Raw genomic sequence first — 17711 nt, forward strand, 5'->3', positions numbered from 1 at the left:
GTAGAGATTTGTATTCCAGTCTTGGTTGTGTTGGTTTAGGTCAAGTTCTTTGGATCTATAGACATCTGTCTATCCTGGTTCAGTGTGTTTTTAAATTGTTTTGATTCTTACTGTTGATTATACGTGTTCCCAAACAGCTTTCCATAGAAAGGATACTCTTAGTTGAAATGATGAATCTTGCCTGAAGAATTTACAGATATGGAGATGTGGGTTGTACACTTACTGAAGCACAATGAATTTCTCTCTCCGCTGAAGTTGAAATTATATGCTGCTTGCCAAGTACAATCTATTCATTTTTTTCTGTGTGAAGAAAATGTTTAATCCAACCCCTACTGGGAGACAAAAAATGTAATGCATATCTCACTGTCTCTGCTGTCTGCTTGTGTGAAGAAATATAAATTGTAATGCATTTTAGAGTTTTTCGACGATAAGAGTTGATAGACAGAGGAACCTTGTATTTATGGACCCCCGTGGGGTAATGCACTCTACAACACTCCATCCCTGTGTGCCTTTGAACAAAACATGTTCGAGAACATTAAGAAAAGGCAAAGCACAAAATTATTCCTCCAGCTTTCTATCAAGCTCCTGCATTCATGGCAAAGTCTAAAGGCCATGTCAGTTCTGCTGCCTCTCCCAGAGGTAATTATCCTTTTCCTGTCACAGAACAACAAATGATAGCCAACTACTGGGGTGCATTTGCAGGAGCTAAAATTTGTCAATAGGAAGGAGAGATGGGTTTAATTTTCAGGCAGCTGCATATCAGCTTTTATCATATTGTTATTTTTGAATGGTCGTCTGTCTGCTTGTTTTATGTCGTACCTGTGTTTGTGAGGATGGAGGCTTGGGGGGTAAGGAGTGTGTTTATTTATGTCTTTGTGTGCAAGCTTCTGAGGGCGTATTTACGTGGCCCACATTAACATATTTATTTATAGTCCCACACTTTCTTACAGTCATCTTTTTTCTTTTCTTTTTGCCATTTCACACACTCTATATTGTCCAAGTAATTTCCCTTTCAGCATCTCTGTTTTTTACCTTTCAGAAAGGCCCGTGAATGGAAGGAAAATTATCACAATTACTCACATAATTGAGCCGTCTTTGTGGCAAGTGCAGCTTCAGTAGCCTTTTTCCATCAGCCAAAATGGTTTCATTATATGGGTTTTTCATATTCCCTGACACAGGGCTCCGCTGAGGGCCTGGCGCGTGGATGAGCTGCAGCAGGAACAGAGGGAATCATTAAGGTCACAGTAGGAATAATTATCCCAGCTATGGAAAGAGCATCTAGACCCTTTTCTCTCCCCCGGCACAAATGCACTGTCCATGGCTTTTAGCCACAAAGAACTTTGTAACAAATGGAGCTTCCACCTACTACTTATACAAAGACGAGAGGGAGAGAGTAAGAGACTTGTATCAACATGACAATTTTCCATCATTAAGACTAATGACAGGCACGGACCGTGGGGATCAAGGGGAACTGAAGAAGGGGAGCGTATTCAGGTGTTGGCTGAGAGCTGACCTCCTTCCTGTCTTTGTTGGCGACTTAACTCTAAACAAAAACTAGAAAGGGACTCCAGACTAAAGGCACAGTGGCAGCTGAACTTCAAGCAGTCGAGCCCTCCATGGGCAAATGACTTAATTGACAAATTTGCATGTTTCCCATTTGTGAGGAAATTAATTCAATGAGGCACACATTTGCAGGCTTTTAATTAAGCATTGTTTTAACATGGGTCACACATAATGGAATAGTTTACCCAGCGACATAATACCGAGCATGATTTGCCCACCTAAAACCTTCTGTAATCCAACTCCCCCAGATCATGTCAAAGCCAAACATTTAGTACACTTTTCTCTATTTATTTGATAAATTTTCTGATCAATTTAATGATTTCATGTCTTCTTAACTTCAAGACGACTGGAAAACCTCAGAAGAGCAAAGAGTCAGTGTAAGACAGGTTTCTTTTATATTTTAGCTGAATTAAGTAAAAGCCATATTTTTCAAAGTCCTTTTTTTTTTCTTCTTCTCGGCTACAGTACTCTCATGTAATTGGTCATTTTGCAGCCAATTTCAGGCAGGTTGGAGGCTTGCTGCCACGAAGTGACCCCTGCTGCTGCTGTAATGGGGGACAGCGTTTCTCCCAGAGTTCATTGGGGGTTTCCACAGTGTGAACCTTACTTTCTCAGATTCTCTCAGGTGACAGAGCTTTACTGGTCAGAGCAGAATGGGTAATGGCTGTCTCAATGTATAACTTCTCCTGTCAGAGGCTTTCCACTTGTTTAATACAAGACGGTCTTGTTTATGAACCATTTTTGCTGTTGTTTATCTAATAAAGAGTGTTCGTTGGTAGTGAGTACGTTAGTCAGGGCAAAACCCTGAGGACATCAACAGAATGCCAGGATCTTATTCTGACTTTTATTTAATATTTATATTTGACTGTTTGGAGTGAGGACCAATTCAAAACAGTGTATTTTTTTTAAGGTGTCCAATATCATAGAAAATAAAAGAATATATATGACAATATGCAGCCATGACAGGAAACCCCACGATGTGCCCGGAGATACCTTCCCAATAACTTAGGAAATACAAAAACGCATATTTAATATCTTAGATTTAAAAAAAATATTGTTTAATATCAAAAAAGTTAGTAAATTCAACAGATTTATTGTGCTTTGGTTTGACTGGTTTGATTGTTTGATCTCCAGTGCTTGTCGGCCTCATTCTTCTTAACGGCAGTTGGTGACTAAGTTATCAGGATCACCAACAGTTGGAGTGGACAGGTGTCACTGGAGGTGCGGTCAGACCAACTCTCCAGACCTGCAGAGGGACGGAAGGCCGTGGGCAGTCACAGGTCCAGCCTAGTGGCCCTCTGGGGCACCAGGTCAGTACAGCTCAAACACACTCCGTTCAGTATGGGGGTCTTCAGCCAGACTACAGACAAAAACTAAAGAAAGAACATGCGAAGCAATCATTCAGTTTTAACTTGAAAAGACTACAGAATGAAGATTAGCAAGATATTCTGTTCCACGCATTGAAATCCAAATTCATACGTTTCCTTACACTATATATATAATATAAATCATACTAAATTTAGCAGCACAGTAGTATTATTCTTCCTTGATAAAATGTTATCTCTTGTACTTCTGTCCTCCCAAAAGGGATTGAAAGACCTCATGAAAATACCAAACGGCTGAATTGCATTCTGGAATGCTTTGCAACATAATGTTTACAAAATAACACTCAGTAAACCCAAATCAATTCGCTTTTTGATGCTACATTGAACGTGAAAATAGACCCCTACAATTGCCTTAATTCATCTAGTTGAAGCCTAGTGAAGCAGCAAATTACAAGAAGGAAAAGACCTCCAAGGGCACAGAAGGAACTGGGATCAGAATCGCACAACAATAACTTCACATGTTGTGTCTGTTTGCCTTTAGCCTCCATTTTGAGAACGTTCTTATCCAGGTGACAATTACAAAATCACGAAAACAGAAATGTATTAAAAAAATTGAGATGTATGCCAAATACTGAGTGATGTTGATATTCGTTGAAATGGTTGGTGCTGAACCAATGCATTGTTTTTATCAGTCAGTGAGACAAAAGGACATAGTTCAACTGAAAAATGGGATACACAATACATAGATAATAATCCCAGTGTGACACAGTTTGTGCAATATATTTAATGGTTTGATAAATTCTAAACTTATTTCCTAGGTTTATAATTTACAATACATTTGTAGATCATCCTATGTGGTTATAGCTCTTCATGATTTCTGTTTAAAATGAATTAAATAAGGCAGTTAATGAAGTGACAAAATAAACAAGAAAATGAATACAGTTCCATCACTGGTGCACAGTATCTGCAACTCATTGGAACTATTTTTATAATCCGAGTTATTCCTCCAGCGTGGCGTGTGCATCTTGAGGGTCAGTGATGCCCTTTTAGATTAAGACTTCACTCTAACTGAGGAAATGAAACAAAACTGAGCATTCTGAGCCCCCAATAACAGTAATTAATCATTGACATTTACTCACATTTACTCCAGTCTCTCTAAAGTGAGGTTGTGCCAGGGTACAATTAGCTCCAACAGCCATAGCTGCTTAGAACATATATTTTCCCAGATATACACCGTTAATATTTGATGACTGTTAAAATATAGTTTGGCATGGCATCTAAAGAGGGCTTTCCATCAGCAAGCTGAGATGAAGTCTGTGACACCTCAACACAGGCTCCCCTCTACCCCTGCGCTAGCTGCTAACCTCCAGGTGAAGGGCGGCAGGTGTTAAAACACACTCAGCCATAGAGCCACTCACTGCTAATGACTGCTGCCTCCTTTAACTGTCTCGCTCAGATGGGCTTCCAGCCTGGAATACATGCAGTCTGTTTTGTGTGTACAGTTAGGGCACCACCATGATTGCATCGGAAGACGTTTCTCAACGACTGACCATTCGCGCCCATACCTTCGTCTGAAGGGTCTAATGACGCGACCATGAGAGCTCACGCTCACCTACTTCATATTTCACTGATGAGTAATTAAGCCCTTTCTTTGTCTCTATTGATAGTTTAGTTGTGATAAATATGGATGGTTTGAAAAAAGATAAATCCATTTAATGGATGCAACTGTTAATAGGTGAGCCACATAAATGTCATTGGCCCCATTGTGATTTTTTTTTAAATGGGCAACATCATTTGGTAAACATAAATAACAATTACAAAATTGGGAACATGACAAGAGAAGCTAATGGGACTTGATTTGCATCATCATACGTTTCTGATTACGTGGGATTTTCTTCACCACACCTCACGTTAATGAGTGGGCCCAATTATTTATGCTCTCCAAGATTTTTACTGAGAATTTTGCAGCAATTCTGTTAATAGTGTCGAATGTATTTCTCACACCCATGTTCATCTTAGAATTCCAGTTCGCAGATACTATAATCGGGGGAAAATAATGACAGTTATCAGTCGCACCCACCAAGTGCCCATAAAAATCGGTCCTCTGTTCTGGAAGATGATAATTATTGGTTGTACCACTATTATCATTGTCGCTGTTGATAGAGGAACTCTTCAAGTATTTTTCAAATGTAATCCCAGATACAAATTACCTTAAATTGGGCCATTTTAGCGGAGAGCACAGCAGCTTTCCTTATAAGCTAATATTTTACAGAATTCCTCAAATTCAGAGATTCACTGTCGGTTGGCATAGTGCGGACTAGATATTGCGCACCGTGATGTCAGCGCACACATTTTGAAAACACATCCGTAAGTTCTGCTTTTGAGTTCAATTATGTAATTAGGTTGATAATCACAGTGACGGAATTTAACTGCCTTTAATTTGTTATTCAGGTGGAGATTTTAAGCAGCCGATGGGACAGTCTAGGGGTGTTTTTGCTCATGGTTCATCTACAGCAACTCAATAAGAGACAATGACAATGAAAATTAAAATGAAGATCCGGATACCTGCTTCTTTTTCGTCATTTTCAATGAGTGATGCGCAACGATGGCTTTCAGATCTCCGATATTGGGGAATTCTATTCTTCTTTTTCATCACTTGATTTGAATGTTAAGTAAGTGCAATGTACAACAGTGATCATTCTTGACACTTTATCTCGCTTCTGATTTAAATATGGACTTCCTTTGCTTTAACGGTGCTGTAGGCAACTGTCAACTGCAGCATGTTTGCTTTCTGGATTTTGTCTATCGTGTTTTCGTATGTGAGCCAAACTAGCTGTTGTTCAGACAGTCGACAATGTTGATAAGTCAACCCTCTACTCTGCATGTAGACTAACCCTAATTGAAAGCCGCACCCCCATCTTCACTGTGATTTTTATGCAAAACAAAAATGAGTTGAATGTAAAGTTGTTTTTGTTCATTAAAAACAGTCACTAATCGCCACCGGGTAAATTCGAGTTTAAAAGAAAATGAACATATTGATTTTACAGACTATAGACGATCGAATCAAAGGATGTGGTAATAAGCGTCTGCGGGCATATTATTCACTGTAAAGAGGTGATCCAGCCAATGCATGATCTTCAACAAGTCTTTACGTTAGCTGCACGCTGATATGTCATTTAAATAAGGCGTTTGCAATAATTATTTTCCGATGACTATACTTGCAGTCACTAATTCACTGTGGGCTATTGTGTGAGCTGACCCTAACATTGTTCAAGAATAACCTATAGCCAAACTATTGTAGCCACCAATTCAGTCAAAATTAGTTGAACCAAATTACAACGTGCAAGAAAAAGGGAACAGAAAGAGCTATGGTGTAGTTTAACCTCAACCATCCCTTCCTAATCATCAAACCATTGTTTTTAATTTAACGTGATATCAGATGACCAGCTCAGTTCTATATTAGCCTATGCATTTCGTATGTTAGGCCTTGCAATATATTACACTGTACATACCTACCTTAACGTGTTGTTACTCGGCAATTGCACTTGTAGATTTGAATTATGTTCTCCCAAATCTAAAATACGTTTTGGTTATGCTAAATGAAAAATAGGTTAAGGTCTATCCTGGAAGGGATTCTAGCTACTTTAAATTTGCTCGGAGCAGCAACAATTAAAACGTTTTTTTTTTGCAGATGCACTGTATTGGTCAAGAAAAAAATAGTCTTATAGGTAATTTAAACTCAACGACAATATATTAAAGACATTGCATGGTCTACGCCTCAAAACCATCAGCATCCCTGCTTGAGTAATTGAGACGCGGCATGTCATTGCAAGTGTTAAATATATTGCTAATTATGCGAACGAAAATTAAACATCAGTGTTATGGTAATCAGCCTACAGCTTCCCTCAGCTGTTGATGTGAACACTTGAGTCTGGGATTTAATCAAACAGTCCAATAAGCAATACATGTGAACATCAACTCCAAAATGCTCCATTGTAGCCAAGCTAATAATGGTGTTACAGTAACCCTTTTTATACAAATATAATATTTTACGTCTCTTATGCTTATGCTACATGCTTATGTAGCCAGTTAGTAATGCAATGTAAAAAATATTAACGTAAACTGATTATTATTTTTGGTAAAAATAAATACAAATAAACGTTTCCCTTTTAATAACGATACAAAAATAATAGCTTAATTGAAACCTTTAATTCAATTATTACCACACTGGTCTACTAACACTTGTGGTTTACAAACATGAAGTCTTCAGTAATTACATTATGCTATTGCACCATAATGTTCCCCACTGGTTCTATTACCATAATGATTATTAGAATCATCATTAACACATAGGCTAGCCTACAATTTTATTTGCATCATATAGACAGCTTAAATATTGTACCCTTAATCTTTGTATGGCTGCAACATGTGTGCTATAAAGCTTTTTAAATTGTCATCTCGAAAATGAATCTCAGGTTCGTTGTTTTTCTTGAGTTATCAGATTCCTCGGACCCAACCCTGGGATCGCCAATCGGCATCATTCTTGGATGGAGTGGACCAATCAGCGACCGTCTTTGATGAATATTCATGAATCCTTGATTCAAACCTTTGAGCGAGTTTGTCTAGACCCACAGCATCATACCTAGACTTTTCACCGAGACAAACTACATTTTCTTATGAATGGAAAGAGAAAAAATCAGTACAGCTTAAATTGGGATCCATCCTTCACTGAGATCATAGAAGAAAACAAAAAAGGAAGAGGAGAGACCCGCCAGAAGAGATGACAATGACTACAATACCAGAAAGTCTTAATAGCCCTGTCTCAGGAAAACCCGTTTTCATGGAATTTGGACCACCAAGTCAACAAATGTCGCCTTCCTCAATGCCTCACGGACACTATTCCATGCACTGTTTACATTCTACCGGTCATACTCAACACGAGAATTCATACAGTCCAGCCTCATCATTTCCCAGATCTCTGGGATATCCTTACGTTAACTCCGTCGGTAGCCATTCCACAAGTCCATATCTCAGCACGGTGCAGTCCTATCAAAACAGCTCGGCACTAACGCAGACACGGTTAGATGACACAGGTAAGAACGCATCTAAAATACGTTTCTATCCGCAAAATTCTTGCAATGTTTAGGGTCCTTTTCGGTCCAGCACGTTGTCTGAGAGCTGGATTGAACAAGGACCCAAATGTGCAGGCATTAGACTTGGTAATTATTTATTGCGTAATGCTATAAACAATGTATGCAATTAAGGGTAATTATACCTAAACCACAGCCTGTAAATCTTGCACAGTGATGCTCATTTCTGTGCTGCACTGTCGGCGCGCGCTGTCTCCTGAGTAATGTTTCCTTTTCTGTCGCTCTACAGCAACGGAGACCGAGAAGAACACGGTCGTGGAAGGCGGAGAGGTGCGGTTCAATGGAAAGGGAAAAAAGATTCGAAAACCAAGGACAATCTACTCCAGTTTACAGCTTCAGGCTTTAAACAGAAGATTTCAGCAAACTCAATATTTGGCATTGCCGGAGAGAGCCGAGCTCGCAGCATCGTTAGGACTGACTCAAACACAGGCAAGTTATACCATATTTCTCCGGCCATTAATTTCCCAAAGGCCCCTTAGCTTCGCTTACTGATAATATTGTAGGCAACAGAGCTTTGCACTTTCAGGATGCTGTAGATGTTCAGGGAGTGTAAAATATATATTTTTGTTTGTACATTTTACGACATGAGTTCTTAATTTGGAGGGTGCTTGGATTCTGTTTTATATTCAATCATATCAAAAACTTTTGCGTCACGGCCTGTCTCACGGAATGTGTGGTCTTATGGCAATGTTTAGGCCTACATATTCTTACACTTCTCGAATCATATATATTCTGTCTAAATCTTATGAAAATATCTGTTTTCTCAGGTAAAGATTTGGTTTCAAAATAAGCGATCAAAATTCAAGAAATTGATGAAGCAAGGTGGTGGCACAATTGATACCAATGCTCTAGCCAATGGTCGCGGACTTTCGACCGGCTCTCCCTCTGTAGCACCTGTTTGGAGCTCACCGGCAACCGTGAAAACGTCGGTGGGGGCTCCAGGGTCCTACATTCCCAGTTACACCTCATGGTATCCATCTGCACACCAAGAGTCTATGCAGCAACCGCAGCTCATGTGAGGATAGACATAATAAACCCGCCCCGCCCTCTATACAACCATGGCTCGTATCAGGAGATGTTGGGTCAATCACCCAGCGTGGCCCTGCACTGCCCCGCTGCAGCCATGCACAGATCTAACCCGGAGTTTGATCCCAACGTTGCCAGATGACACATTGGCCTCCTCGTACAGACCGACGGCATGAGACCAGCCTGGGAGCCGAGAGACTGAGAAGGCACTCTGCGCCATGGGCAAGAAGTTCTTTGAACCTCATGACAGATATCGGAAATCATGAAAAATGGTTCTTCAAGCTGCTGTTATTACATTTTGTGTCTTTTTTAATCGGCTACTTGTTAAAGTAACTATATCGATATGTAAGTCAGTGAGAGTATATTTATGTGTTGGTTTTATTTGCTACATTTCTAAACATTTATGAAGATCATGATGGACCTATGAGCCCACGGTTTGACCATTACCTCAAACCGTAGCATAGGCTATAACGGACAAATAACAGAATTGGTCTGTCATTGGTCTACGCTCTTGACCAAGGAATGTATAGGCCAATTCATCAAGGTTTCTTTTCCCAAATAGTAATGGCCATACATTTCATTTCTGTTTCATTGTCTCTAAATCTTACAGTCCCAGTATGGCAACGCCTAGTCAACTTTAAATGAATTAATTTGCACCACAAATTGGTATGTTATCCTGTTTGATGTGTTAATTTAAGTTAAATTATTTAGAAATGTTTCTTCAAAGTCTATGTGTTTATTTTATATACAGGTGTGTTTGAGTTACAATGACAACAGTGTGCTACTATGCTGCAGAATTGCAAGCAAAACTTCTATGTTCTACGAAAGAGTCCTAAAGATTGTGAACAAGGTTGAAACAACAGGTAGCTGCTTTTGAAAAGCATTGAATTATTCCCGAAGTTAGAGATGGTTTGACACTGTTATGTAAATGTGTTTTATATAGCGGGCAGATTGTACATACTAGGCATTTTCATCTTTGGTTTGTGCTGTAAACGATACATTGTGAAACAGGATTTTATGTGTTCATTACGATAAATGTGATTAGCAGTCTACATAGAAATATTTAGTTTTGTATTGATCACTTTAATTTATTGATTTGTTTATGGAGTTTATGTACATAATGTGTAAAGTTTGAAAACAGTAAAAATATGATTTAAAAGGACTGTATAATATTGTCATACTTATGAAGCAGGCTATAGCCTATAGGCCTACTGACTTAAAAGATGTTTGGCACGGACTCAGGCCTAAGTCGAGGTGATGACAGGGGGGGAGGGTGGTAACAGTGAATAGAAGATAAAGTCAATCACATGATGCATCCATATGGCAGTTATAGGGTCAACATTTAGGATAGTTTGAGTTATGAATGTGTCAACAATATTGAAGTCTTTATAGGCATAGGCAGTCTACTGTTATTTCATAACGTTCAGTGAGAGGCAAAGGCTCTCTATTAATTTCAAAATAAAGGTAGGCTAAATCTATATAGGCACCCACAGGCCACTTAATCCACCTGTCCCGGTTTCCCAGATGGTTGATTGCAGGACGTGATGTACAGCCCCAACCCGCTGATGAATCATGTGTCGGCTTCTGTAAAATTATTTGTCATTCTCTTAACAATATAGGCTACTTGTTTATGTTAGTTCCATTTAACCGCATCAAGCGCCTTTCTACGGTTCCAAACCAAAACGAGTTCTCATCGATGAATAGAGGAAAGCAATGTTGTGTGCTAAGTGAATAATTGGGAGATGGGCAGGTGCTTCAAAAAAATGGTTGCATGGGGAGGTTGGGTGGGGGCGTTAAAATGTAGATAGTAAAAGTTCAAAGTTCAAAGGGGCTTTTGTTGGTGTTGATAGTTAGACTACTTTTACATAAAACCTTGATGCATCTGATGTGCCAAGGCCAGCAGCAACGCGGTTTAACAGTCTAATTCCCCAGACACGAACTAATACAGTAGGCAACAGTGGCTTAGATATGTAATGTAAGCCTTTGCTACACTGGTAGTCTTAAAATTAATCGTTGGTTTACAGAAAATGCTTTAGGCCTATAACCTGAAACGGATTTGGTGCTCATGTTTGTAAGGGCGTCTGCCTAGTAGGCTACACAGGGTTTTTTAACTAGTGTTTTTTTCCTAAAACGTTTACTAAATAATACATTTAGCAGGTTAAGCAAGATCTTTAATTTGACACAATATATGTGCCTTGTTTTTTTTTTTTTTTTGACTGGCCTGAAAAAACAAATTCGACGTCCCTTGGGAAGTCCAGAAGCCGAGCAACTGAGGCTATGATGTTGTGTTCTGCATGTGACTAACCCATCCTTGGTCTTGTTTTTAGACGTATTTCTTATATATAAAATAGAAGGCTATATGGCGTGGGGCTTGGATTTCATAAAGCCTAATATCCTACATGTTTAAAATAATGTTTACGTATAGTGTGGGTTTCGATATCATGAGTTATATTATTATTATATGAAATATTATAATAATTTGTATTGGTATCATTAGGCTATTGTAAAAAATTACATAGGCTATTATATTAAATAGCATATTGTTCTGAACCATTATTAGGCTATTGTTTGATGTTGTTGTGGTTATGTTTATTATTATTATAGATTTAGTAGCAGGCCTAGTAGTGGAGTAAAATAAGTGTGGTTGTAATATCATCCATAGCCTTCTTAAGTATATTGCAACAATAGGCAACTCTTTTTTTATAATTCGACAGGCCTATACCTTGCAATTGCGCGTATGGAATCGTGTTCTATTGAAATATCATGAAAAGGCATTGAAAATTATATGAATAATTAAAAATGTGAGCTGTAGGTTTCTACCATATCTAGATCTCCTCTCCCAGTCTCTTGGAAATACTAGTCACAGCTGCACATCCAAGAGGGTCAGCGCTATTTCGCTGTATTCTCCCCTTGATTACGAGCCGGGCCCATCAAACCCAACATAATTACAGTAATTTCGCCCTTATTTATTCTAATGCAGTTTCCCATCTCTGGGGTAATTATGAGCAATTTTTTTTCGCACGGAGAATCTTTCTGTGTTAACAAAAGAGATAGTGCTCTGAAAGAAATTTGCTGTGCAATGAAAAAAGTGGAATAGGTGAGCTGCCATCTCGCCGCTGTTCCTTTACATGTAGGATGGTAAATTGCTTGCAGGTGTATGGAATGAGACTGTCAATGCAAAGAGGTTTTAAAATTAGCAAAAGCGATTTAACAATGTAAGAGTAACGAAAGAAGAAAAATAACAGAATAAGATAAGTCTTATGTCATACTGTCTCCCCACTCCATTCCAAATCAATGGTGACCATTTACTGATCGAGATACAAAATCAACATTATCTATAACTCTGCGCGTGTCTAGGATATAGGCCATGGCCTCAACAAATACCATCATTGTATTTTTCATTCATTTTTGTTTCAGCTCATTATCAAAAATAATTCACATAAAATGACTACAGTGTAAACAAGGTAACGAGTCATATAGCCTATAACCGGCACATGATACAATTCACTTAAACGCAGTGAAAATAAGCTTGATGTGGATTGACAAACTAAAGGCTAAATTCAAATTGCATAGGCGTGCATAATTAGGTCATGGTCAAGGTAGAATTCCGTATAAACCGGCTAAAATAATGACATCTGTCAGGCATGGCACAAACATTTTTATTTCAATTTGAATAATTAATAAAACAAATGTAATTTAATGGGAAAATATAGCCTTTCTATAGCTAATTAAAAACATCAAACACAAAAAAGCCTAATTCTCAAAATGTTTTTAAAAATAAATCAAACATTCATACTCACCTCAATATATTAATGGAATCACGTAGACTTTAAAATTCACTGATTTAGAAATGAAAAAAAGGTAGTATCCTTAGCCACCCATGGGTGTGGGTTGAACGCTTGAATTCCATAAACTGCTGCCTATGTGTTAAGTGTTATAACAGCAGAGTTCGGAATATGACTGAAAATGTCTGCTTTATTTCCCCTCTTTATAGCTGATGGAAAAAATGTGGATTATTAGCATAAATGTTTACTCCTCATTACGCTGATGACATTGTGCACTCGAGATCTTGGTAATCTTAGGGAAAATTATGAGTAATTTTTAAAATTTAAAGCAGCAGTTACCATGCAATTCAGGCTAATTCTGCGTAGGCTCCACACGGATATAATTATCGTCGAGTCAAGATGTTATGCTAAAAACTATGCATTGATATTCCCGTTTATTATGTACATACAACTTTGACAATGTTGATGCTTGAAATAGCTGGAAATTGTCTTCCGCAAAATTACAACCCATATTAGGACATCTAAAATTGCGAAGAATTATATAGTAATTGCAGGCTTTCAGAACGCAAAAGCCAGAATGCTCAAATTGAAGCAAATGTGGCTGAAATTACAGATCAGGGTATAAATTAGGATAAGGGGTATGGCATTTTCAAGTTGCACATGCAGGATTACGGAAGTATAAAACCACATTGCTAACCGTAAGGCAGAGAGGAGCATGAGTTAGTCATGTTCATGTTTTTCTTTAAAGCTTTTCTGCACGATGCAGACTAATAGAATTGCGTTTTATATGTTTCGTTGTAGCTATTTACTTTTTGTGGCAAACGCCTCACCGCACACTGTTTTTACGGATAACTTATGGAAACTAACTGAAGAAACACTGTTGCAATGGTGCGTTTTGCTTAAGGACCGCACAGAGGCAGGTGAAAAAGGGCATATATTTTGAGGTAGAATCAAGTTGCTCAATCCAGACGCCTCCAGGGAAACTGTCACAACGTGTAGGCAGCAAGCAGCCCTTTACGCACACTCTTCCACATGAATACGTGCCACTTAGTACGCGCGTATACGTCAAAGAACTGTTCAGTTTTAAATGTGTCACTAATGTATATTATATATAGGCTATATTTTTTTCTTGCCACATGCTCACTTAACATGTGATAGCGCCTCTATCCCCTGGGACTCGTCCTATCAAGATAAAGCCGAGACAGCCCAAGGGAGAATGTTCCATCTTGTAATGTGGCAATCACTGACAAGGTACATCCTAATTATGCAAAACGATTCCACTTTATATGGCTTATGATCACTCAACCGAGGCGAGCTCTGTGTCGACTGAATGATCAAACGCAGCAAAGTCTCATTGCACACAATAAGCCGTGTTGTATATGCCTCGCACTACACAGGCCGCTTTGAGCAGAGAGCAACATTTATATTATTTTAATATCCACTAACGTCGTCTGTTTTTAATTTGTACACATGCGTTATTAAATAATTAAAACGTATTGCAAATGTTTCAAAATGTAAACCATTGTAAAATTGCTTTAACATACGCTTCGTCTAGAAGAACGTGTGATATTTGACTATGCTAGCAACGCCAAATGTTTTAATACTGCACATTGTAATCCGGTGTAGCGCGCACTGATGAGAAGGTCTTGTTTTGTGAGTGAACAAGATGTGAGAACTGTTTCCATGTTGTTTAGCTTCGGGCGGTCTCGGGTCTAGTTTTTTGGTTGGGCTGAGTTCATAAAATGTCTGGAGAGCGGCGCTCTGACTCCAGAGAGTCTGAGGGCTCGAGCTCAGTCATACGCCCCCATCTTCACTTCGCATGCCAAGGCGTGTTGCGTGCCTACAAATACTCCACTTCTCTCTGGGCCTCCAGGCACTGTCTCGGCTCGGTTAATCATCTTGTCTGTATCAGGTTCCTTGGACCAAACTCCAAGGAATCGAGATGGTTCAAGGCGTCATGAAATATCATTGTTGAAAGAAATGCATCAGATACATTCTCCTATATTGTTTTTCAATTCGACTTAAAGGCTACACGTTTAGGGCTTTCCAAAACATGAATGTATACAATATTGGTATATGACTATTTACGAGAGTTACATGCCATATGTATTATGAAAGGTTAAGTGCCATGCTGGCGCCAGGGGTCTACAAAGGGGCGGGGAGAGAGCTAAAACATGTTTTTGTCTTTGCAGGTTATAAAATAAGACTATTCCTCTGTGCACATCAGTGTTAATCTGTCAGGTAGATCAATAATACAAATAAATAAATTAGTCTCTATGTTAAGGCCATTATTGATGTTGACCAGCTTCTGTATGTTCAGTAAGGGTTTGAGGTTAATCGTTGAAATGAGCGTAAATACCATGCAAGTGCACAGAAAACATTTTTATTTAAATAACGTCTCATAATATAAATCAAAACACTACTAACCTTAAACATAAATAAGACAAAATACGATCAAACTGAAATACAAGTTAATTAGAAGGTGGGACAATCAGTAGCTTAAGAGTTAAGAATGAATTGGTCTCCACTATCAAAGAGGAATGTATGTCAATGCGGCATATAAAACGAGATGATGTAGCCTATACAAGATGGATCCAGACACTTACCTTACAACAAATCAAACAGCGACATGGATATGAGGAATGAGTACATTTAAAACATTTTCCTTGTACAACAAAACTGAGGTTATTTTCAAAAGGCACGATACAGTTAAAAAGTGTGCTACATTTGTGACAGATATTCCTGCAAATTACTTTCAATGCAGGGATTATGCAAAAGTGACGTCCGCGTAAAAGTAGGTTAACTTTCTGTGATTGCTTTGGGTTATTAGTGGTTCGTAAACCTTATCAATCGAAACAAAATAAATAAATACAAAAATAACTGTAAAAATATGTCTAGCGTTTGCCGTCGTGAAATTCCTGGTTGGTGTGAATTTGTGTCCAAAGTTCGCATGTATTGGCGCTCTTTATTTCACCAGTATTCTCCAAGTTCAAGTCAGATGTTTTAGAAGATTTTAGAATATTGTTCCTGCGCTCACGGCGTTGTGATGGTGATGACCAAGCGGGCCTGGTTGAAGATGCGTCGCAGAGTTTGTTGCTGAGTACCAAGAGTAGTTTGCCAAGAAAGAGGGCGCAGTCGTATTTGGAGGACTGTTGCTCTGAGGTAAGCTGGAGTTTACAGTATTCATTCTTTGATTCTGTGGAAAGTCCCAGGCAATGGCGGGAGGGGAATTGCAGGGGGGAGACTCACTGGAGGCCACATGTTGGTCTGGAGGAATTTCTCCACTTTTCCACAACTTCTTAAATTTGGAGCGGCGGTTTTGGAACCAAATCTTCACCTGAGGAAATAGCATATTACAGTTAGTGATCCAGTACTTCCCGTAGGCTAAATAGGATCCACATTTTTGGCAAGGAGGACACCACATTAAAATGCCTTCTACATACAATGCTATCAGACATTACAGTGGGGAAACAAAGTGAGGACTAATAGTAGACTCCATATAAGATAATTACGTATATCGACCACTGACCTGCGTTTGGGTTAGGCCCATTGATGCTGCCAGTTCGGCTCGCTCTGGTAAAGCCAAGTACTGTGTCTTCTGGAATCTCCGCTGAAGGGCCGCCAGTTGGAAACTTGAATAAATAGTTCTGGGTTTTCTGACCTTCTTTGGCTTTCCGTTAACCATTCGGATTTCAGGTTCGCTTTCTTCTTTCTCTGAGAAAAACACAAGAGTTAGGGAAAATCAGTGGAAACGTGAAAAATACATTCAGGTTACTCATGGACCAAATTGTATCGGCTAGGCTCGACATATAGGAAATTGAATTTACCTGCATCAGTTGGAGTCGGTGAAGAACTCGAGACGTAAGAACCGTAGGTACCATACGAGGAGTTAAAACCGAGGTCGTATGATTTGGTGTTGTATACGCTGGTCATGGCGTTGCCGTGGTACTGGTAAGAACCAAGTTGACCATATGGAGACCCTGCGCAGTGGCCAGGCTGTTGGCTGTTGTAGTAGCTGCTGTCCGTAGCCGTAGATACTGGTAGAGTTGGAGACTCCTGCGATTTGTGCAAGCTGTGGTAATTGTTCGAGGTAATCTGGTTCGAATGCATATCTGTATTTAGGCTGTCGAAAACTCCAGTCATTGTTTCAGCACTGTTGCGTAAAATCGTCTCCGTTGCTTTAAGTGTTGCAATTTGTATAGCGGCAAAACAAAAAACTATCAAATGTCGTCAAATAAGCAGTATTGTAAATAAAATGGCATCGTCATAAATCGCACCCAAAAACGTCAAAGGTGTGTCCCCCTCACAGTGATCTGTGATTGTCTGCTACCTTCGATGCAAGCGGGCGGGCATTTATCCAGCGTCACGTGGGAGGCAGAGCTGGTATACTTGAGGCAGCCAATGACTGCATGTCTGACAACTCCCCACAGACTCTGAGCGTCCCGTAACGCCTTTATGTGGATGCGGATGTGCATTAAATTAGAGACTTTCGACAAAAAAAATGTATCTGATTTAATTTAAGAACTCCTGTGTCCAAATATTTTGTGAGGTAGTGGTAATTCTCTAATTTCACCATTATCTGGCCACCAATTTGAGAGTTGGTCGATGCGTCAGATGTGCGCACAGACTGAGACCACTATTCGTTTTTAGGCTGACCCAGATAAGTGCAATATCTGCTCTCATTGATTACTTAATATGAAATGTGACAAGACGACCCAAAATAATGGGCTTGATGCAATTGCTATATTTAGTCTACACTAATCACGTTCGAAAAAACACACACCACTCATTAACTCACACACTAAACGTGACGACGTTACAATTTATCAACAAATACATTTGAAATATAGGGATTATATAGC

At 39.1% G+C, this 17711-nt stretch overlaps 2 protein-coding genes across 3 annotated transcripts; one reads left to right on the forward strand and one right to left on the reverse strand.

Moving 5' to 3' along the window:
* The first annotated feature begins 5399 nt into the window (after window positions 1–5399).
* Window positions 5400–10206, forward strand: dlx1a (distal-less homeobox 1a). Of its 2 annotated transcripts, none has more exons than XM_067257102.1 (4): window positions 5400–5560; window positions 7383–7981; window positions 8268–8467; window positions 8806–10206. In XM_067257102.1, exons 2-4 carry the CDS (start codon window positions 7669–7671, stop codon window positions 9055–9057), a joined length of 765 nt encoding a protein of 254 aa, XP_067113203.1. In that variant the 5' UTR covers window positions 5400–5560; window positions 7383–7668; the 3' UTR covers window positions 9058–10206. The 2 variants fall into 2 exon arrangements, with proteins under 2 accessions (XP_067113203.1, XP_067113211.1); XM_067257110.1 differs by having other exon boundaries at window positions 7390–7981.
* Window positions 10207–15216: 5010 nt separating this feature from the next.
* Window positions 15217–17174, reverse strand: dlx2a (distal-less homeobox 2a). The gene is made up of 3 exons (XM_067258771.1): window positions 16677–17174; window positions 16379–16563; window positions 15217–16186 (listed from the first exon to the last, which is right to left on the reverse strand). Exons 1-3 carry the CDS (start codon window positions 16990–16992, stop codon window positions 15863–15865), a joined length of 825 nt encoding a protein of 274 aa, XP_067114872.1. The 5' UTR covers window positions 16993–17174; the 3' UTR covers window positions 15217–15862.
* Between the last annotated feature and the right edge of the window lie 537 nt (window positions 17175–17711).

The sequence above is a fragment of the Osmerus mordax genome, chromosome 2 (genome assembly GCF_038355195.1).
Source record: "Osmerus mordax isolate fOsmMor3 chromosome 2, fOsmMor3.pri, whole genome shotgun sequence".
NCBI lineage: Eukaryota > Metazoa > Chordata > Actinopteri > Osmeriformes > Osmeridae > Osmerus > Osmerus mordax.